The sequence below is a fragment of the Crocuta crocuta genome, unplaced genomic scaffold (genome assembly GCF_008692635.1).
Source record: "Crocuta crocuta isolate KB4526 unplaced genomic scaffold, BGI_CrCroc_1.0 scaffold89, whole genome shotgun sequence".
NCBI lineage: Eukaryota > Metazoa > Chordata > Mammalia > Carnivora > Hyaenidae > Crocuta > Crocuta crocuta.
Genome location: NW_027551559.1, coordinates 3080299 through 3103765, shown reverse-complemented (window position 1 = coordinate 3103765; position 23467 = coordinate 3080299). Strand labels below are relative to the sequence as shown.

Here is a 23467-nt window from a genome sequence, read left to right as displayed (position 1 = left end):
ATCAACAATGTATATAACCTCAACGAATAAAATCTAGAATCTTCCATCATGATAAAAACATTTGTGACGCTTCTGGAGTGTTGCCAACACTGGTTGTAAGTTACTTGTCAAATATTAGTAGGAATTTCTTGAAACTTTGTATCTGCAGAGTCTTTGATAAATCCCTTCCCCGGGCTATTCTCTGCCTCCCCTTCCCAAGGCTATTTTCTTCCTCTCTCAGCTCAGCCTGCTCATCCGTGTGGAATGATTCACAAACACATTTAAATAAGAAGACAAATGATTACTTCTTTCTGTAGAAAGGCAGGAGTTTAATGAAACAAGGGGGAAATTAAGTATTTGCCATATATTGAGGGGTTTTGCTTTGCAATTACATGATAAACTCAGAAAAGTGGTAAAACCCCTAAACTTGGCTGCATCTTGACTAAGGAAGCCCTATTTGACTACATGAAATTCTTTCTAAATCAAATGTCCCCGTTTTTTTGCTTCCTATGATGTGTTTGCTCGCGGCCGTACCCAGTGTAAGCAGCACATGGCCAACGCTCTGTATGTGTGAACAGGGAGGGTTGGAGAGTCAGATTCTGATCTGACCCAACTTCACTCTGGGTCACACCCAGGTGCTAAACTCAGTCAGATGACTTACAAAGGGGACCCATGAACCTACGTGGTCTAGCTTCCTCATCTGACTTTTCATCAAACAGTGCTGAAGGATGCTCTTGATGGCGGTGGCCCACATCCGTAAGTCTAACATCCTGAATGTAGAATCATGTTACTGTATCATTCAGAGAGCATTTTAATTGACAGAGTTAACCAAATCCTTACTGACCATACTTCTACAACTGATTCGGAGGCACTTTTTCCGTGATCTTTGTTAGGAACGATGATATTCTCTACAAGTCAAAGAGGCTAAGTAGGGACAAAACTACCCATAATAGTTGAAAATAACTAAACTAGAAAATCAGGTATATGAAGTTGGAAGTGGCTTACGGTTTTAACTTTGCAAAGGAGTTATATTTCTTCTGGTGGGGCAGGAGGCTTCTGAAGGATAACAGAATGTAAGAGGTTGTAAAATGAATGTCTCAACAGGGAGCTTTGGAGAACTGTAAATTTGGCTTATGGAAAAGCTTAGCCAGAGAAATCATGTCAAAAGATCATTATTTTGTGACCTTGAGGAAAAGCAAAATCGTTAGAGGATTTCCTATTCTTGCCTGCGAATGTATGTCGATATTTATGGAGGGAGACTCACTTTATCTCCCTCTATGCACGCACATTTACACAAACACACCACTCCTCTGAAGACTGGAGGCCCGGAGCACTGTTATACATATTCATGAGATAATTATTATTAATGTCACCAAGGTGATTTTGTTCCTTCTCAGTAGAGACCATTTTTTGTCCCTAGAAGCCAATCAATTGTAGGCGAAATGACAGCTTTGAGGCAGCCCAGCTGAAACAACCCAGTACATTTTATGTCTGAAATAGAGATTATTTGACTGGGTATTTTGGGTCGCTCTGGCACCCCCATCTCCTCATTAAATTTCTCCAGCAGAGATTTGCAACTTTGGTACAAAATACAGCATCCTTGAGAGCACAGTCACCTAAGTTTAGAAAAAATATATCTTGATTATTACATTCTTTTCTAAGAGCAAAACTTAAACAAAAATTAAGATGACTTTAAGACTTCTCAAGAGATTTCTGTGGGATGATTTTTGTTAAAAGGCACCGAGAGAGAATTAGAACATATTTGCTACTTTTATTATTTAAAAAAAAAACCCATTTCATACAAGAGGCTTTATTAAAAAGTTATCTCTAAGCATTATGGGTTCTGGTAGTCACATAGAAAATTAAAAAAGAATGAAAACCAAAAATAACTAGTGATGACAGTTAATTAGCTCCCTCTCTATTTGTCATAGCCTCTGTCCACACCAATGGGCCTGCCTGGTTATTCTACAGGCATGGTATACTGTAACATGGGAAAGAAATTACTGCGAACTGTTGTTTTTAATCAAAGAAAATGAATTATTTTTGGTAGGAATGAAAATGTTTATTTTTTGCCCAAGAGCCAAGAAGACACGTTAAAAAAAACCATTCAAATTTCTGGGCCGCTCTGATCCTTGGTAAAGCAGCAATGGGAACCGCAGAAGCAGAAAGTGAGTGACAGCAGCAGGACACGGCAAGGGTGTCACTTACCTTAGGCAGCCGGTCGCATTTCGCAGCACCTGTGAGGAATGCAGCTGTATCTTCCGGTCATCCTGGAGCGGTGAGTTTTCCCAGCCTGAATGGGGGATAATCACGGCGTTGGTCAACACCACCAGGGTGTCCTGGATGATGGGCATTTTGAGGGCATCGCAAGACGAGAGGTTCCAAAGGACTCCTGCAAGATGCACACAGAGAGAGCTTTTGGACGGCCGCTCTTTTTTCTCATCTCAAAACCGTTCTCCCTGATCAAGTTAACAGCACGGGCAGGATGGACTAAGAGAGTGCGAGCACATGACCTAGAGCGCACCCTTAATTTTAGAACATCTGTGAGAACCATTCAAGGGCTGCTGTGAAAATCTGACAAGTGGGCTTAGGACTCGGGATGTGATTGTCTTTGTTCCATCTCAATGAGGTTGAGGTTGAGGTCTGATTCGAACTATGGATACCAATGGGGCTTCCTTTCACTTTGAATGCAGTGGGACTAAGGATCCAAAAATCTAGCCAAGACGAAAGAGTTGTGAAAGTTATCTGAGCTACGAACTAGCAGGAGGTCCTTGTTTTATCTAAGACCTTGATATGTACATATGGGCAGTGTGATCGGCGTGGCCTCCATTTAGAGCCAGCCACCAGCGCCCAGGTCCTTATGAGAGTCCAGCATCAGGCCTGATGACAACGGGCTCAACAAGGAGTTTAAATTTACTGTCACTTGTGACCGCTTCATCAGTTTATCTCAGAAGGCAATGCTGGCGGAGGAGCCAGAGAACAGGGAGCGGTAGAAAGCGGAGGGCATGTCAGCAGCAGATAGACTAGAACAGAAATTAATGTAGGCAGAGCAAAAGCTGAAGTTTTAGGATAGATGTAATGTTTTAGACTTTTAAATATTTTCATTAAAATTTTTTAAATGTTTATTTTTTTAATTAAAAAAATTTTTTTTTTTCATTTATTTCTGAGAGAGACAGACAGCATGAACAGGGGAGGGTCAGAGAGAGAGGGAGACACAGAATCCAAAACAGCCTCCAGGCTCTGAACTAGCTGTCAGCGCAGAGCATGACATGGGGCTGGAAACCACGAACTGTGAGAACATGACCTGAGCCAAAGCTGGATGCTTAACTGACTAAGCCACTCAGGTGCCCCTAAATGTTTATTTATTTATTTTTTTTTGAGAGACAGAGACAGACTGTGAGCGGGGGAGGGGCAGAGGGAGAGAGAGACACAGATTCCGAAGCAGGCTCCAGGCTCTGAGCTGTCAGTACAGAGACTGATGCAGGGCTCGAACTCGACATCATGACCTGAGCCGAAGTTCGTTGTTTAACCAACTGAGCCACTCAGGTGCCCCTTACATATTTTTAAAGGAAATCTTAAAATAGGATTAAGTTTAGAAACAGTCCGAAGTACTGCGTATAATGTATAATATCTGAAAATGCTTTTGAAGAGGTTTTTTTTTGTTGTTATTGAAAACAGGACACATGAAGGTAAAAGAAACAGAATTATATTCTACTTTTTTATAAAAGAAAGATTGTATTTTCCCCTCGAGACTAATCTAAATATACATCATAATTGCAGATATTGAGAATAAAATATATTTTTTTAGAAACAGAAATTCCAACTTACTTGTTTAATAAACTTTCAATAAATGTTAAGATGAGATTGTGTTTTATCTACTGTGTTATGAATAGGACAAACAGAATACACGTATTTTTGAAATTTATTAGTCTTCCATGGCACATGTTGACCTTACCAAGGGCATGACTAATACTAATCTGAAGGTTGATAATGTTTGATGGTTAATAACTGAAGGAACAGTTTTAAATCAGTTCTATAAAAGTGTGATTGTAGATACAAACGCTTTCAGCTGTCTTTCTAAATAACATTTGCTGGGAATTTTACTGAAGTAAATGCAAAGGAAACAATATGTTTTTCGTGCCCAGTATATAAACCAACCCTTCAGCACAGGGGGTTGGGTCAAGGGCAAATCCTGCCGGCTTGTCTTTGTAAATAAAGTTTTACTGGAATATAGCTTGGCCTGTTTATTTACATACTGTCTATGGCCCACAAGGGAAGAGTTGAATATTTGTGACAGAGGTCGTATGACCCACAAAGGCAAAATAATTTAATATATGGCACCTTATGGAAAGATTTTGCCCACCCTGCTTTAGCACATAGAATGTTTTCTATAAACTTCTGTGTGCATGTTTGCATTGCCATTAGTATCGTAGATTGGGCACTCACAAAAAATGCCCAGTCGTACACAGAAAGTGCTCAAAGATATGTTCTGATTGGAATGGATTTGAAATGCTAGCAATATATTCACAAATACTTATCTTGCTTTAAATAATATATAAAGCTGTTTATTCATTTCATTAAGAAAGATTTCACTACATTTTAGAAAATCAAAATACATTCGTTTGCAGTCTTGCAAAAAATTCTTTTTTCTCATAAAACAATTAGGTTTTCAGATTTAAAACACACGTTATAATGAAATATTTAATATCTTCCTCAGTATCTGAAGACACCTTTAAAAAATATCACATTATAAGGTTTGTGTCTATTTTTCTAAGTATACAATGCACACATACAGCTAGAAAATAAATTATTTTTCCTCCTCAAATTTGGATTTGAAAATACCAATACGGAAAACTGAGGCACATGAATGTTTTAAAATATGGGTGGTATGTTTCTTTAAAGAATATAATTTATTGTCCAGTTGGCTCACATACAGTGTGTACAGTGTGCTCTTGGTTTCGGGGGTAGATTCCTGTGGTTCATCGCTTCCATACAACATCCAGTACTCATCTCAATAAGTGCCCTCCTCAGTGCCCATCCCCCTCCTCCCCCGTTTGTAACTATTTTTTCCCCTTTATGGGTGGTATGTTTTGCTCTAAAATACATTTCCTCTAAAACCTAGATAGTAAAAGCCTTCTGCATTTTTACATGCAATGAATTTAAAAGAATCTAAAGGCATTCTGTGAAAAGAAAGCAATCTTTACTGTTTTCTAACAGAATAAAGGTCCAAAGAGGGGAAAATCAAAGGTAAGTTAAAGGTCTAATTTAATATCTGACAAGGAGTGAATGATGGAACAGGAGATGGTCCAAGATAACTCTTTATTGGGCTCTTCTCTCCATTACCTTCCTCATTAATCCTTTAATTGGCGTAACCTGATTCAGCAATGAGCATGGGCAGAAGTTTCTGCGTTCTACCTTCCAGTCTGGCTCCATCTCTGTTTCATGTTCTAGAGAGCTTATCATAGCACTAGAACTTTCTATAGTGCCTCCGAACTTTCTATACTGACTCCCATCTGCAACCCCCAAGGGCTTCCTGACCCATGAGGTGTGCAGTGGACCTGTGAGCGGGGGCAGCTGTTACCTCCCCTGTTTCGATAAGGACTCGGCCAGGTGGATGTAATGTGGCAGAATTTTTTTGGGGAGGGGGAGTTCAGAGCGTTTTGGTTAGATTATCTGGACACAGAGACTAGCTCGAGTGTAGAACCAGAAGCCTCTGGGATCATTTGATTTGAGGTAAAGGCTGATAGGTCTGGCAGGAGTCAAAAGTGGGAAATAGCCAGGAAAAGCTTTCTTGCTAGAGATGGACACACACACTTTCACACAGACACACATACACATACCCTCACACATATACACACACACCTATTCACACACACATTCATAGTCCTGGCAGACGGGAGAGAGATTAGCGGAGAAAAATGGGCACATCTAGGCATTCTCTATAAAGAAATGAGACATCGTTGTTCTGCTCAAATTTCTCCTCACTCCTTCGTCTTCCTTCTGTGCTGGTTTAACATTTTTGTTATTCTGTTTTTTTGACACCCCCTTCTAATGCCGGAGCCCAATCCTTCTCGCTGGGAGTGAGCACTGGACTTAGAGACTTGCTCTGACTGACATGATATGGTGGAGTTGGCTGGGTGACCAAGTGGCTTCAGAGAATCGGTCCCAGAGAAGGTGCTGCTGCCTCCAAGCTCTGTCTCAGATTTTGCTGGTTGGAGGGGAAGCCAGCTGTCATGTTGGGAAGACCTTCCAGGGCTGCTCTGAAGAGGCCCACGTGGCAAAGAACCGAGCTCGGCAGCCAGCAGCCACATGGAGACCGTCTTGTTGGGGACAAACTCCAGGTCCAACTAAGCCCTCAGATGATGGAGCCTTATGAGGGACCCTGAGCCAGAACCACCCAGATTTGCCACCCCTGGACTCTCGACATTCAGAATTCTCTTCCCCCTCTATTCTCTTTGTCCCTGGCTCAGTCTTTCCCTTTTACCACCCTTTGTTCCTGGTTACTCCTCTCGTAACTTAGACCCACTTGTTTTCTTCCCTCTTTATCTGCTGTGAGAGAACAGAAGATACAGAAAGGAGGATCCAGCTAAATACTGCAACTAAATAAAAAGTGCATTTTAATTTAGATTATAAATATGAACTTTTTTTTAAATACATGTGCTGCGGAAGCAAGTGAGCACGCTATGTGACTGACTTTTAAGAACATATCCGTCTTCATGTTTGCAACTTATTAAATGGCCACTTTCTTTAATTTCGAATAATAGTGTCTTGGCTTCCCATTGCTGCTGTAACAAGTTACCACAGACACGGTGCTTAAAATGACGCATATTTATTATCTTAAAATTCTGCAGATGTGAAGGCTAACCTGCATTAGCAGGGTGGTGCTCCTTCTGGAGGCTCTAAGAGAGACTTGCCCTGTCTTTTTAAACTTCTGAAGGCTGCCTGTGCTCCTTGGTCTGAGGCTTGCATCACTCGGTCCTCAGCACTCATTATCACGTCCCCTTCTCGAATTCCGAACCCCCTTGCCTCTCGGTTATAATGATACTTGTGATCTCATTGAGCCCGCCTGGGTAATCCGGGATAATCTCCCCATCTCAAGATCCTTAACTTAATCCCAACTACAAAACCCCTTTACTAAGATAACATTCACAGGCTCTAAAAATTAGGATATGGACTTCTTTGGAGGGCCAACATTCAATCTTCCACACACTCCGTTAAAATATTGCTCTGCTTAAAATAAAATTAAACCTCTTCTTATAGTTTCATGATCAGGCATTTCCCCAAATCTCTAAATTCATCTCGAATCACTGATTCACGTATTCACTCCACGCACATTAAGGACCCCGTGCCGGGTTCCGTTTGGGATACTGTGGATATATTACTGAACAAAACAAAAGGTCCCCGCCCTCAGGGCCCTTCCATTGCTGTAACTGTAGTCATTTTTCTGTCGGCATCATGGCCACATTTCTTCTCCTTGGACACACAAGCTCGTTTGAAACTCAGATCTCTTAGACTTACTGCTCTCTTAGCCTGGAAGGTTCTTCTTTAGAGCTTTCCATGGCTGGTCTTTCTTTCTGCTCACATGGTACCTTAAAGGTGCAAAAACTCAGTAAATTTTTTCTGGATCAGTCTAAACTAGCCTCCTAGAAACTTGCTATCAGACTTCCTATTTTAATTTTAGCAGAGACCTCATCACTAACTCCTATTTCCCATTATTTGATCTTCTGCCATTTCCTCACTATTCTTCCCCACAAGGTCCCAGCCATGACCTGAAACCCAGGGGCCTATCTGAGTGTTTGTAGCATATGGAACATATACAACACATAGAATATGCTTTGACACACGTTAGGTGTTCACCTATCAGGTGCTAAATAAAGACAAAAACTTGTAACTGAATGATAGACTCTTATAAAATGACATGTGCTCCAAGCACTGAACATTTCTTAAGCATTACACTCTGGCCAATGACGCCACGTAAAAAAATAAAATAGCAGATGTTACAATTATTAAGTCCAAATGAGAATACAAAATGTTATTTCAATGACAATATAAACTCTGTTGAAATATAGATAATATAACTACAGAAATTCCACTTTTAGCTAGTAGAGAATGTTTTATATCACCAAAAGACATTAGTCAATTTAGCATTAGAAGGCTCATCTCCAACGTTGAGTAATTTGGGTAATTATCTTGTATTCACTCCTTGATAATTCTAAATTAGCTAAGGTAGTACTAAAATTTCAATTTGTGAAAAAGAACTGTGGAATAAACTGAATTCACAGTGATATTTAGTATCCATATGAGTTACTGCATTTATTCTTATCTGAAAGTAACATAAAAATGTTTTAGTATTTTGGTTGATGGTCACTAGCAAATTTCAATTTACCTGTTGAAAATATGCTAATTTCTCTGAGATTAAAATCTCTAATACAATTTTTGTAGCATCTTTCCTTTAATTATATGGATTCAAAGCTTTATAGTATAAAGTTATTACTGTTCCAAATATAATTTTGACAGTAGGTTTAGTTGAGAAGACATTTAAATAACGAATTATGTATACTAAATATATTTAAAATATAGCTTATTTTTATTTCAGGCACAGGGTGGCTCTTTTTTCTGAGATTATCCATATTCATGAGCAGTAATTGGTTTATTAAAATTTCTTTAATAAAATTTTAATTACTTTCATTGGATCTTTTACGTTAATAGAGGGTAATTGTGTGTTTTTCCCCCTAAAAGAGGTAAAGGATATTTCAGAAAAAGAAACTCAGATTGACAAAAAGTATATTTTAATAATCTTAAGTCTTTTAAAAAATTTTTTAATGCTTTATTTAATTTTGAGACAGAGAGAGACAGCGCATGAGCTGGGGAGGGGCAGAGAGAGAGGGAGACACAGAATCTAGGGCAGGCTCCAGGCTCTGAGCTGTCAGCACAGAGCCTGATTTAGGGCTGGAACCCACCAACCGTGAGATCCTGACCTGAGCTGAAGTTGGACACTTAACTGACTGAGCCACCCAGGTGCCCCTAATAATCTTGAGTCTTAAATCATAATAAAATCAAACCCTGCCTCTGACTATGCAGGTCTTTCCTATGACCCCACATTTGCTTTTAATCTTTAGACCTAAAACACAATCCCTGAGCATGAGTGAGGCTCAAACCAAAGGAAAGTTATACTGAATTCATTTTAAATAAATGCTTTAAAATTTATTTTAAATTCACTAGTTGATTATGAATTAATTAACTTAATATATATGAAGATTTATTTTTAATGAATCTATTATTCATCTTATTCTGTGAGTGAAAATGTGTGCATCTGCGGAAGGGAGAGAAGAGAGAAGAATGGGAGCAAATGAGTTTATCTACCTTCTCCATCCCCACCCATTCACACTTTGAGTCGTGGGTGGCTGGAAGGTGGCTGATGAAAATCTGGAGGCCCATGACATGCTACCCTTGATCTATGCTGTGTGCAAGTGTGTGCGTGCCTACGCATGAGTGCGTGTGCATCTCTGTGTGTGTGTGTGTTTATGTATGCGTGTATCTGAGTATTTGGATACATGATATTGAAACTTTCAACTGTCCCTGAGAAGTCATGGACCTCAAGGTGTGGTTCTGAATTAGGATTGTGCTGAAAGTTCTTCCAGATGGTGTGTGGGGTAGTTTCAACAAGATTTGCACACCTGCTTCATTTAATGCTTGTAAAAATAAAAGCACTCACCTTAAGTCAATGATAAGTCTATGAAAATGATGCTATAATAATGGGTAGTTCAAAGTAAAAAGCAATTCATTGGACTACATCAAACTAAAAAGCTTCTGCATAGCAAAAAAAAAAAAAAAAAAAAAAAAAAAAAAAAAAAAAAAAAAAAGAAAGAAAGAAAGAAAGAAAGAAAGAAAAGAAAGAAAAAATAAAGGCTACCTAGGAATGAATGAAAATATTTGCAAACCATATATTGAACCAGGGGTTATATCCAAAGTATGTAAGGAATTCATACAACTCAGTGACAAAAAATAAACAATTTGAATAAATATTGGCAGAGGAACAGAATAGATATTTTTCTAAAGAAGATACTCAAATGGCCAGCAGGTACATGAAAAGATACTCAGCATCACTAATCAAATCAAAACTACCATTGAGATATCACTTCACATCTGTTAGAATGGCTATTATCAAAAAGACAAGAGATAAGTGTTGGTGAAGATGTGGAGAAAAGGAAATCCTTATGAACTATTGGGGGGGGGAATGTAAATTGGCACAGTCATTATTTTTTTTTTTTAATGTTTTATTTATTTCTAGGAGAGAGAGAGACAGCGCGAGCAGGGGAGGGTCAGAGAGAGAGGGAGACACAGAATCTGAAGCAGGCTCCAGGCTCTGAGCTGGCAGTCAGCACAGAGTCTGACGCGGGGCTCGAACCCACGAACCGCGAGATCATGACCTAAGTGAAAGTCGGACGCTTAACCGACTAAGCCACCCAGGCGCCCCATGGCACAGTCATTATTGAAGACAGTATGGAGGGTCCTCAAAAAATTAAAAATAGAAATAACCATAGTATTTAGTAATCCCACTTCTGGGTACATATCTAAAAGAAATGAAAGTAGGTTACAGAAAAGATATCTGCATATTTGTGTTTACTGAAGCATTATTCACAATAGCCAAGATATAGAAACAACCTAAGCATCTGTCACTGGGTGAATGGATAAAGAAGATGCAGTATATATATTCTTTGAATATTACTTGATCACAAGAAAGAAGGAAACCCTGCCATTTGCAACATGGATGGACTTTAAGGACATTATGCCAGGGGAGAGGAGGCAGAGAAAGACAAATACTGTATGATATCACTTGCATGTGGAATCTAAAAAGCCACACTTATAGAAACAGAGAGCAAAATGGTAATCATCAGGTTTTGGGAGGTGGGAGAATTAGACAGATGTTTAAGGGTACAGAAACACAACCAGTAGATAAATAAGTTCTGGCGATCTGATGCACAGCTTGGTGATCATAAACATATCATGAACTTTACAGTTGCTAAGAGACTAGATTTTACCTGTTCCCACCACGAAAAAGAAATGATAATTATATGGCATGATAGATGCGTTAGCTAACACTAAGGCAGTAACATATTGTGATATATCAGTGTATCAAATCAACACCTTGTAGGCCTTAAACTTCCACAATGCTTTATGTCAATTGTATCTCAAAAACAATAAAAAATATGTATTTTTAAAAATGTGTGATGTGNATGAGAGACTTTTGAATGCTGCCAAAAACTGAGGACTGATGGATGTGGGGGGAGGAGGGGATGGGCATGGAGGAGGACACTTGTGGGGATGAGCACTGAGTGTTATGTGGAAACTAATTTGACAATAAACTATTAAAAAAAAATGTGTGATGTGAATGTTACTTTGAGAAGAATAATTTCAGGAAATCGATGTGACAGTTATTCTGTAATGCATGCAGAAGAGTGTTTTAAAACATATGTAATAAAGATGGCTATAGAGTGCAAAATAGAAGAATTTAATTTTAACATGTAGTGTTATGCAATATAGGAAATTTATTTTATTCTGTTATTTTTAATGGTTTTTAAAATTTATTTTTGAGACAGAGAGAGCAAGCATGAGTGGGAGGGTACAGAGACAGGGACAGAGGATCTGAAGCAGGCTGGATCCACACTGACAGCAGTGAGCCCGACATGGGGTGCAAACCCATGGTATGCAAACGAGATTATGACTGAGCTGAAGTCAGACACTCAACCGACTGAGCCACCCAGGTGCCCCTCCATCACAGGAAAATTTAAAAGTAATTGTATATATTCTTGTGTCAGAAAATTAGGATTGGATGCCAGATATAGTGACAAAGCCTTAATGAATTTGATCAATGGGATATCAATATTTCTGGGATGTACATGGGCAAAAAAAAATTCTTAGTTATGATTTGAAGCTTTGTCTTACTTTTATAAACCCTCCCTCAAGAGCAATCCATTTTTTGATGATAAGTGATTCCCACCACTCAATTTATAATAAATAAATCTAAAATAATTTTTAAATATATTAAAAAAGGGCAGTTCCTTAGGCCAGAGCTCCTCAAGCTTTCAGGAGTCCCAGGGGAGGGCTGACCAGAACAAATGATCACTAGAGCTTAGGTGAAGGTTAATCGTCTTAGAAGTGGACTCACCCAATCATTCTGAGTTGAGAGTCTCACAGAGGTGATGGCAATGTGGGAGAGGGCTGCAGGGGCTGATAAACGTGTGGGGGGAGGGGCAGAAGAACTGTATCGTCAGACCCAATAACCTAAAACTGTCACCCTGCTGTTGTCACTGACGGCTTCTAGCCCAAATGCAGAATTCTTTTTAAAAGCATCAGGTACACGTTACATGCCGAGAATCAAGCAGAATTATTCTTGCTTATTTTCAAAATAGGTACAGAATTTGGTTAACTCCAGAAGAGTGAGCTGTTTGTCACATTAGCAAGCAAATCAGATATTTGCTTTTACAAATGAGGCAAATTCTGGTTTCGACTGATTAAATCTATGAGGGCCCTCCCGTGAGACGCTTTAATTCCTGAGGTTCTGCAACAACTCTCTTATGGATATAGTCATCAATGATCAGTTGGAGCCAAAACTGATGCCAGGGATCATTCCAATTTTAGCACCTTAAACATGTAGAACAAGCTGGTATAGATTAGTTCAAGTAAAAGGCCCAAATTCGCTTAGATTTTTTTATCAGTAATTTAAGAAATGATCTGCACTGTTTTCAAAGTTGGAACTAATTTAACTGAAAATTAGGTAATTTCACAGACAAAAGAGGATGACTTTTTTTGGAAGGAAGAATGAGTTTTCAAAACTCAGGTGTATCTAGGTTATCTCATTCCATTTCCAGTTGGATTCTGTATATCTGTAATTTTTTAAACTACATTAAATGCTCACAATAAGGGAATACCAGTCCAGAATCCAGTCATCAGAAACGAGGCTTATCTCCAATTGGGACCAGGTAGTGTAGTTCTAAGAAGTAAAAAGCTCTTCCTATGGTATTTTTTTAAAAAGTAAATTGTAGTTGAAAATAATTTGGATGTGAAGGAAACCAAAACATGTCATCCCCAACTACAGCTCTTTGGGATATGGGTAATTATGGGAAAAAGGCCACTGAGTGCCAACAGAGGTGGAAAAAGTTCTATAATCAGCACAACTTGTCATTTTGTAATGGAAATTTACATTTATAAAGGAAATTTGAATTTGTCAAGATGTCTCCCTCTTCTGTACCGGAAAGAAGAGGACTCTTAGCAACTCTTATAGCATCAACTTAAATATGCAAAACAAACCTTAGCATGCAACCCGTGTTTAACCATACTTTTCCTAGTCACCTTCCCATAACTACTTGTCTCTCACTCCCAGAAGTCCCCAATCTCTTTTCCTTTGTTTATCCTAATTGGTATTTAAGCATAAGTTCTAACCACCTCTTTGAGCTACCCATCACTGGCTGCTCCCATGTGTATGTGCTATATGCACGTTACTAAACTTCTGTTTTCCTTTCATTAATTTGTCTTTTGCCTATCTGAAGTACAAGACCCCAGCTGGAGAGCCTAAGATGGGGAGAGGAAAACAGATTTTTTTCCTCCCCTATACAATGTCAGTGTCTGATAGTAACCATCTGTGAAAGTCATGGGTTCATGTTTGAACACAGCATTTTGTAAATGAGCCATAAAATTCTTTATTTTTCAATTCCCACGAGATCAAGAGTTAGGAATATAAAATTGGGCTTCCTTGAAACTATAGCCTTCCTCAGTGACCTTGGATAAGCCAGACCTTGAAAAAAAAGCACACAAGCTGAGTTTTATAATCTCTGGAAACTGGCCCTGGGCCTCTTTTCCAAACTGCAGTTAAGATTATGTCATTTCATCTGACAACTGTCATATTCTTCTGTGTAATAATAAAGGTGATTTCTTATACTTTGGTTGTGTTCTTGGTAGTTTTTTGTACCACAAATTGCATGTATTAAATAAAGTAACTTACATTTGCCTCTTTCATAAATGATTGAAGAAGGGAGGAAGGAAGGGAGAAAAGAGGGGGCAGAAGAGGTAGAAGAAGAGACTGAGGGAGGAAGGGAGAATGAAAGGGAGATTCAAAGACATTCAGCCCCCAAATATAATGATTTTTGAGAAAGTAGGAGGTGAAATCATCATAATTTCTGGTCCTGGGATAAATGATGGAAGGACAGACTGATCCAACTGCTTGCTTCAGAAAATATCTGCCTCTGCAAGTTCAGACTGTGAACTAATCAGCTTGCTTATCAAAAGTAATAGTTTGCTTATCAAAACTCTTTTCATGCCCCTTGTCTCCATGTACCACCAGTCCAAAGCTATTATGTTATAAACTCTGCCCAATGTCAGTTGTTTCTCATCTTGGAACACCCACCTTAAACACACCCAGTCAAAGATCTAAGGCCTTATAAATACCCTGCCCAATTTCCCTTTGGACTCTTGCAAGGTCGTGTTCTCCCTTACCATAGTAAATCTAGTAAACGTAGCTTTGCTTGATCTATAGGTTTTTCTGGTGGAGGAGCTGACAGTTGGCAAACCATGTGCATTACTGAAAATGAGCAGATACCTAATTTCTCTAAACATAGAGCCTGGAAAATTTCTGAAACTGCAGATCATTCATTGACCACAAAATCATGACTTTCTCTATGTGGATGACAATGGGTGCTAAGGGATCTGCACTTCCTTTAGGTACCATAACCCAGAAGTTACAACTCTCCATACGCTTCTTGGTAGGGCCCCAGGCTGCCATTCCAAACTCTCTAGCCTTAGAGTCAGTAGGCAATGATGAAATTATATAACCTCCACAAAGATAGGCTAGCTCCTTAAGGATTTTTATTTTTAATATTACAGGTACCACATCTTCCTTACTCCTGCCAAGAGTCCACATAAGGATTTAAATAATTTGTGGGAGCATCCTTAGCTAAGAATCTCTGGAAAGAAGATGACTGGGGATACTCTTTTCTACTGGGGCCATTTTAGAGTGCAACCTTGGTTCCTAGGGTTCTCAAAAAAAATAGCCACCTTGATGACCACATGGTGGTGGAGCGAAAAGAGTGGAAGTTGGGAATCAGACTGAAAGGTTAATTCAGCTGTCACATAATCAGTATTAAAAAGAGTTTAGCTTCCAGTGGGCTATCGATAGGTGCCTACTGAATGGAAGACCATGGAATGAATGATACTGTTGAGTCAAGATGATGTTCAAGTGCAAGGATCTCACATTTCCAGAGTGTGACTAAGCTAGGCATTCAAAATAAGATCACACTGAAAAAAAAATAGCCAAGTATACCTAGTATTTTTGTATTCTTGTCATACACTACGATTTTTGCTATCATCTTGCATGTATTAACTCATGTAAACCTTCAGCAAATTCCATCTTACAGATGAGGAAACTGAGACCCAGAGAGTGGCATTATGCATGTAGGTGAAAATGAAGGTCAGTAGTCTGACCGTGTTGCGATATGAACAATCAGACAAATGTCAGGCACATAAATCTGCTACTTGAAATTGGAGAGAGGTGATGTGGCTTGCGGTTCTTTGAAGCAGAATACACATGAACACAAGAGAATGTTCTGCTTTTCATCTTTTCCCAGTTTTTTTCTAGCCTCAGGTCATGTAGCTTGGGAAATTTCAAGAAGTCATTTGAGTTCATAGACATAGGAGTATTCCATTTTCAAACAACTTTGACAAATAAATTTTTCTTGCAAACTTTAATTCTGTTGACCTTTATGAAAATAGGCAGCTATCGTCTTCCACGGAGAAAACACTGAACAAAAACCAGATTGAGATGAAGGGTAATATTAAAACAAATCCTTTCCCTATCCACCACACTGATTTTGAAAGCAGGTCTTATTTTCCATTAAATCAAAGCTGTTTCATATTGCCATTCCATCATAATGATACCAACGGTAGTCACAAGCCCTCATTTATTGAACCATTACCATGTCACATGCACTGTTTTATTAATTCTTTATACCAAATCTGGGAGAGAGGTACTGCTATTGATTTCATTTTACAGATTCATAACTAAAGATTTAAGAGGTTACAAAAATCTCCCAAGGACAGGTAACAAACAAGAGATAAAGAGCTGGGATATAAATATAGGCTCCCCTAGTCCAAATTATCTTGCTTTTTAGAGACACTCTATTCAGAAGTTATTTTTTATGGAAAACATGATGACAGTGGATAAGAACATTAAGACTCAACTATTATCTCTGCTGCTCATTCTCAAATTTGTATTTCTGAGTTTCATTTCTATGACTCCAAATTTGAACTGTGTTACTGCCTATTTTTCTCTAAACATACTTCCTTCCCCCTCATATTCCCCAAGCTAGTCTACTACCCAAACTAGAAATTTGGGGAAACTTCCACTTCCTTGTTCCATTTCTATGCTTTTAATGTTTCAGCAGATATTTTACAAATGCCCCAGAAAACAAAGGACTGTTAAGCACTCTGGGTACCGTACGGTGACTTAAACCGAGTTTACTTGGGGAAAGTGCGCGTTTGTCCATTGAAAAGTGAAACTCTATCGGGTTGTAGATGATAAAACCCACCAACTGTCAGAGCGGATGTGCTATGAGAATTCAGGTAGTAAAAGGTTACCAAGGGAGAGATCACAGAAGGCTACCTGGGAGAGCAGAGGGTCTCTGATAGGCCCTTGAGGAATAAGAATAATTAGCCATGGAGGGGGAGCGAGGCATCCAGGTATCCAGAAAGAGCTAAAGCTTGCAGATATGAAGACCATCTTAATGTCCCTGGGATCAGTTGTGTAGATGCCCGCTAAAAAGTTAGTTGACTAAAAAGAATACATTTCTCAATGATCAAAAGGAAATATCATTTGGACAATCACAGCCCAACTACCAGAATTGAGTTTTCCTATCCATTATGGGAAAATTAAGAAAAATATCAAGTGCTGGCTGGCTCCGTCTCTGGAGATTTTGATAGAAGTGGTCTCAGTGAGGGGTGCCTGGGTGGCTAATCAGGTAAGCATCAGACTCTTGGTTTTGGCTCAGGTTCACGATCTCATGGTTTGTGAGTTCGAGCCCCACAATGGGCTCTGCACTGACAGTGTGGAGCCTGCTTGAAATTCTCTCTTTCTCCCTCTCTCCGCCCCTCTCCTGTGCTCTCTCAAAATTAATAAACTAAAAAAAATTTGTAAAAAGTGGTCTCAGTGGGTCCTGCCACCAGCTTTTTTTTTTTTTTTCTTCCTTTTTGAAGACCAGCAAGGTGAAGAACCAGGGGAAGTTATTATATCTAAGCTCTGGAGAATATAACTAAGTTCATCAGTGTCAGCTTCCGTTGTGACTTCTTTCTGAAGAACACAGAAAAACTACCTGTTTTGACAATGTCAAGCCTTCATGTGAGTAAGCCATCCCAGAATTCAGTTCCACAAACACTGGGCAATGTGGGTGTGGCTCCCCCGCAGAAATGGGGAGATGGTGGGGGAAGTGGGGCAGCAGAGATTTCAGGCCTCAAGGAGCCAGGGTGGCCAAAGCTCTCCTAAAAGTCAAGTCAGGCAGAGGGAATTCTGTTCAGGGAATGCAGAGAAGGTCTGCAAGGCCAGACAGTGTGTGGGGCGGTGGGTGGGGCTATCCACTTGCTCCCTCTGTGCTTAGCTGGGTTTTCAGCAAGGTCGAAGTTAAGACTTCGAGGGTGGGTTGTAGATACTCTAAGCTTTAGGCTCAAGGGAACCCTTTGTGCCTCTGCTGCTGTCTTCGGAATACTGATGTTCAATTAGGAATTCAAGGCATTTGATTTTTCCAGGTTCCTACCAACTCACATTGTTCTTACCAAACAAAACAGAACATGGGGCTCCTGGGTGGCTCAGATCATGATCTTACAGTTCATCAGTTCAAGCCCCATGTCGGGCTCTGTGCTGATGGCTCAGAGCCTGGAGCCTGCTTCAGATCTGTGTCTCCCTCTCTCTCTGCCCCTCCCCTGCTCACGCTCTGTCTCTCTCTAAAATAAATAAACATTAAAAAATAAAACAAACCCCCTCCAGCCTTGGGCTGAATCTTCCAGGCACCCAAGGCCTCTGGCAGGCAGCTGGGTTCAGCATGAGGAGAGACAGCGCTGAGCTGTTTCTTCTCCGCAAGCTCCTGTCCTCAGCTCTGCCCTTAGGGCCAAGGCCCTTTGTGGCTAGACCAGCCCATCTCCATGGCTCTTGAACTCTGGAATACAGTTTTCTCTCACTGCTTCTACCGGTGATAGTCAGAAGCCGCCTGCCTGCCTTGGCTCAGTCCCTTTACTTTGCCCCCACTTTGGAAAAAAGGCCCTTCACTAAATTCTCTCTAGAATCCTCGCTGAGGGCGCCTGACGTGTCTGGCCAGAACCCTGATTGAAGCGGGTGAGCAGGGGACACAGCCTTCAAAAAAGGGCCTTGGATGCCATGGTCAGGTGTTTCTGTTTTATCCATCAGTGCAGTGGGATAACATTAAGCAGGTAACTGTTACAATATGTTTTATTATGTTTCATTCCTTCCTGGTGCATCCACAGCACTAAAAACCCCAGTTAGTCACCCAGGTACAAGGGTAGCTTTAAGGAAATCTTTTTCTAAATTAAGAAAAAGCTTATGTAACATACGATAAAGCATTTTAAAGGGTACAAATCAGTGGCAGTGACTGCATTCGCTAGAATGTGCAAGCATCTCCTTTAGCTCCAAAATATTTCCATCACCCCAAAAAGGGCAACTGGTTTTGAAAGACACCCTTCTGGAGGGTTTTGGCAGAGAAGAGACATGACGGAAGACGTGAGCCAACTGGGGAGAAGGCCAGTTCAGAATTCCGGGGGAGAGATGACCAGGTCCCCGGAGCTGGAAGTGGTCAGGGGTGACGCAGAACGTCTGGCCCCGCAGATGGACTGTGTGGAGGGGTTGGGGGGAACCAGGAAGTTGAACAACAGAGGCCAGGAGGCCTGGAGGAAGGAAAGGTCGGGAGAGAACGGGGACTGCAGTTTGAGATGTGTTGACTTTGAGATGCCAGTTAGATGGCCAATCGCTGTCCAGAGGCAGCTGGAGGCTGAAGTCAGGAGCACTGTGGGGAGATAGAAATGTAAAGCCCTCTGCATTTGGATGGCATTTAGAGCTGCCGGATGGATGTGGTCACAGGACTAGAGTTCGAGGAAAGAAACGAAAGCCCAGGGCTGATCCTAAGCATCCCTACATTTAAAGTCTGACGGTGAAGGCGGGTTGTCATGAAGAAAAAGAGCACCATAAAAAATACAAACTGTTAACAGATACAATACAGATACAAAACAGACACAAACTGTTAACGTTGGGGAAACAAAGCCCCTCTTGAGTGTGAGCAGACACCTTTCTGACAGTTGCTGAAGTTTCTTTCTTTCTTTCTTTCTTTCTTTTTTTTTTTAATATCACAGGTAATCGGAAAGGTCAAGTTCTCCTTTTCTTTTGCACTTTATGAAATGCCTCACCGCCTTTCTCATTTAAAAGCATCTGTTTTAGGCTCACCAATGGGTTGATTGAGGACAAATGAAAACGAGTTGGCCAGTTGATCATTACGGCATGTATTCAGTGACTGTAAGCAGAACAAATGACATGAGGGGATAAAATCACTTATTTTAGGTATTTCCCGAACTGAAGCTGTAGCAACACAACCAGAGCGTGGCAAAGCATGCATAATAGCAGAGCCTCTATTATGACTGCAATGTAAAGTGTAATAGGATTTGCAGAAAACAATTTAGGAAAAGTGACAATCTTGCTTATTCAAATGCTATGTGACATTCGGCATTGCTCCTTCAGGTAAAATTACAAACTTGATAAAATGACTTTTAGAGATATTGTTGAATATGTGGAACACATGTAATGCATTTATCTGTTGACTAACCCTTAGGTTAGTATAAAAACTACACTGTTAACTGAGAATTGAAGGCGACTTTGACTGACTCATTATGCCAAAAGTTTGGAATTTCTATGTTTTATTTCAAACCAAACTTTTAAAAAATGTTTATTTATTTATTTTGAGAGGGAAAGAGAGTGTGAGTGGGGCAGGGGCAGAGAGAGGAAGAGAGAGAATCTCAAGCTGGCTCTGCAGTGTCAGTGCAGAGCTGGATGTGGGGCTCGATCTAACAAACCGTGAGCTCATGACCTGAGCAGAGATCAAGAGTCATGATCTCATGGTTCATGGGGTTGAGCCCCATTAGGCTCTGCATGGAAGGTAGGGAGCTTACTTGGGATTTTTGTCTCTCCTTCTCTCTGCCCCTTCCCCACTCGTGTTCTCTCTCTCTTTCTCAAAATAAATAAACTTAAAAAAAAACTACTATACTAAGAGCACTAGTTTTTTCTGATTATAAAATAACTCATGATAACCTTAAATTCTTCAATCTATTTAAAAAGGATAAAAAAGTTTATAAAAAAAAAAAGAAGAAAAGAAACCCACCCAAAGACCAGTATTTGGTACATCTGTCTATGCCAATCCTATACTCACATGTGTTACTTTATAGAAGCAGAACCATAGCGCACATGCTGTTTAATTTGCTTCTCCCATTCAACATATGCCATGGATATATTCTGACGTCAACAAATACCTAGACACATCTTAATTTTTAATGTGTGGTGGTGTTCTATTCGATGGACTCTTTTTATCCAAAGGTGCACTGAGAGACATTTAGGTTGTTTCTAATTTGTTTCGCCGACATTAGCTCTTCCTGGATGCCAGGGAATGTTTTAAATGCTTGCTCTATATTAATTCATTTGTTATGAAGGTCTTTTTAAAACAGTTTCTCAGCATAAATTCCTAAAACTTGAATTGCTGGGTAAAGAGTCTGCGCATTTTAATATTGAGGCATACTGCCAAAATGGTCTCCGGAAAGACTACACTCGTGACACCGAAAGGACTGTCCTATGGTCCCTAACTAACGCTGCGTGCCAGAAACCATTTCCATCTTTGGNCACGAACCGCGAGATCATGACCTAAGCGAAAGTCGGACGCCTAACCGACTGAGCCACCCAGGCGCCCCGATCGGCATTCCTTTTAATTAAACTTCTTTTTACGAGCATATTAGCTGCTTGCATGTTGTTTTCCGAAATGCCAGAAACATATTTTTTGTTCATATTTTTTTTTCTATTTTATTTCCCATTTGGGTCATACATGGGAATAAACACATGAATAAAGCTACTGAAAGCAGCAAAGTTATAAAGACCCTGAAGAATTGAGAAGCTATCAGAACTAGTATTGATGCCCACAATCACTATGTATTTTTCCTACATCTAATCTTCATTTTTTGTGACTCTTCACCTACTGACACCTACATTTCACTTTTAATGACATCTTTTAATTCTTTTGTTTCCTATGACTCATCTTTCCTTTTAAAATCCAGGTGACATTTGTCTTTGCTATTTCCCACCTTTACCTTGTCCCTTGGTAGGAGCAAACTTCAACAATTATGAACAGATTGTGTAAAAAGCTTTAGAAACCTGTTTGCCATCAGACATATACATTGTTAACAATGGATATGACCATTTACACAATTTCAAAGGCCAACTCTGTTCTCTGTTGGTGGAGTCTGAGAGCATAAAGTTCTATCCATCTACTTCAGTAAGTATACTGTGTGTGCCGGTTGAGGGTAGTAACATGGATAGAGGAGCAGGGTTTCTTCTTCACTCAAGAAATGAGTTCCTACTGATCTATCAAGTAATCTCCACCCCTTTCTCCAACCACACTACTGGGAAAGCCTAGTTTCCTTACAACAATGGGAACTTGAAACCATGGGAACTCAGCATCTATATCATCCTAATTGGACTCTGTTGTCATGCCTCTGATGCATTATTTGTAGCTTGAAGTACATTAATAATCTAACTGTTCTCACCACCACTGTTTATCCCAAACCGGACTACTTATTCTAAATACTTATTCTAATCCATAGGTCACTGCTGTCAGATTAATGCTCCCACCCCACAGTAGGGATTCATGTCCTACTCAACAACCATCTGTTTGTCACCATAACCAACAGATTTAAGAACAAATGAGACCATCAAGGGCAAATGACAGAATTTAAGACCAAGGTGGTAGGATTTGCTGACATGTTTTTCAAGTGAGTTTGTTATATAAAGTCTTATTAAGAGTAAGGACAATAACACTGAAATATAGCCTCTCTTCTGGGGTCTGAGCTAATGAAGTCCAGGTACAGAATCCTGAACTGAATGTAATAAGTAGATGGCATTGATGACACCTGTAAAGATGGATCGGTATTAAATTCCTTAGCAAACTTCAACAAATCCCAAAATACTTTGATTTTCAGTGAGAACTATATAAGTTAAAGTTAGGGTTCTAGGTAGAAAGTGAGATGTAGATCTGTGCCTAAGACTCAAGGGAAATCCTTGTGCTTTTGTTTCTAAGTGTCTAGATGGGGAAAGTGATGTTCAGTGAAAAAATTCAAGGCACCTGGGGGTGCCTGGATGGCTCAGTTGGTTAGGCATCCCACTCTTGATTTTGGTTCAGGTCATGGTCTCATGGTTCATGGGTTCGAGCCCTGCACCTGGCTCTATGCTGACAGCATGGAGCCTGCTTGTGATTCTCTCTCTCCCTCTCTGCTCCTCCTTCGCAGTCTCTCTGCTCGTCCCTGAGTGCATGCACTCTTTCTCTCAAAATAAATAGATAAATTTAAAAAAATTCAAGGCATTTGATTTTCAGTTTCCTACCAACTCTATATCTACAAGATGGTGATTTCCAACAAACTATCAGTAGTCAGGACTCACACTGTTATTTAAAAAAACAGCAAAAAATTCTTGGTCTAATCAAGAACCTAAGGTACTATTTATTTGAGACTCTAAAGTTTTTTTAGTAGTAAAATTAATCAAACATATGTAAAAATTTGGGTACCAAATACATGCTCTGCGAAATGATTCACAATAGCTTTTACCTATCAAATCCTAGAGAGTAAAAAAAATATTTAGGGGAAGTGAGAGTTTGAGGGAGGTCATTCCTTTGGTTCTTGCTTATAGCTATTAGATCTATGATTTGTCCTTATTAAATGACATATAATTAATTATTAGATAGAAATGCTTATATCATCCATTAATATTCTAAAAAAGATCTTGCAAAAATAACCTTTGTGATCTTTGATATTAAGTTGTTCTTTACAGTGATAATTAGGCAGCAATGCCAATTATTTCTTCAGCTGGGTGATGATTTGTGATGCTGAAAGCATATGATTAGATGAAAAGTATCCTCAATTCTATTACAGGAACACATGCATAAATTAATTTAAACTATGTAGTTTACATCAGATAAATGTATATAAGGTAACACATCAATTCCTAGTAGCTACTAGTATGGTGGTAGTTAAGGTGGTGTTGGTGATGGCGGAGGTGGTGGTGTTGGTGATGGATGCAGAGTGGAGGTGGTGGTGGAGGTGGTGGCGGTGGTGGTAGAGGAAATGGTAGAGGTGGTGGTGAGGGGGAGGAAGAGGGGAGGAGGAGGAGGGGGAGGAGGAGGTGGAGGAGGGG

The 23467-nt window shown here is 39.8% G+C and overlaps 1 protein-coding gene across 1 annotated transcript in view; it reads right to left on the bottom strand.

Annotated features, from left to right (window-relative positions):
- Positions 1-23467, bottom strand: part of CTNND2 (catenin delta 2) — a 784902-nt gene that overhangs the window by 170541 nt on the left and 590894 nt on the right. Inside the window, exon 17 of the mRNA XM_077749452.1 lies at positions 2188-2371. Within this exon, the coding sequence (XP_077605578.1) occupies positions 2188-2371 (184 nt within the window). The remainder of the gene's footprint in view (positions 1-2187; positions 2372-23467) is intronic.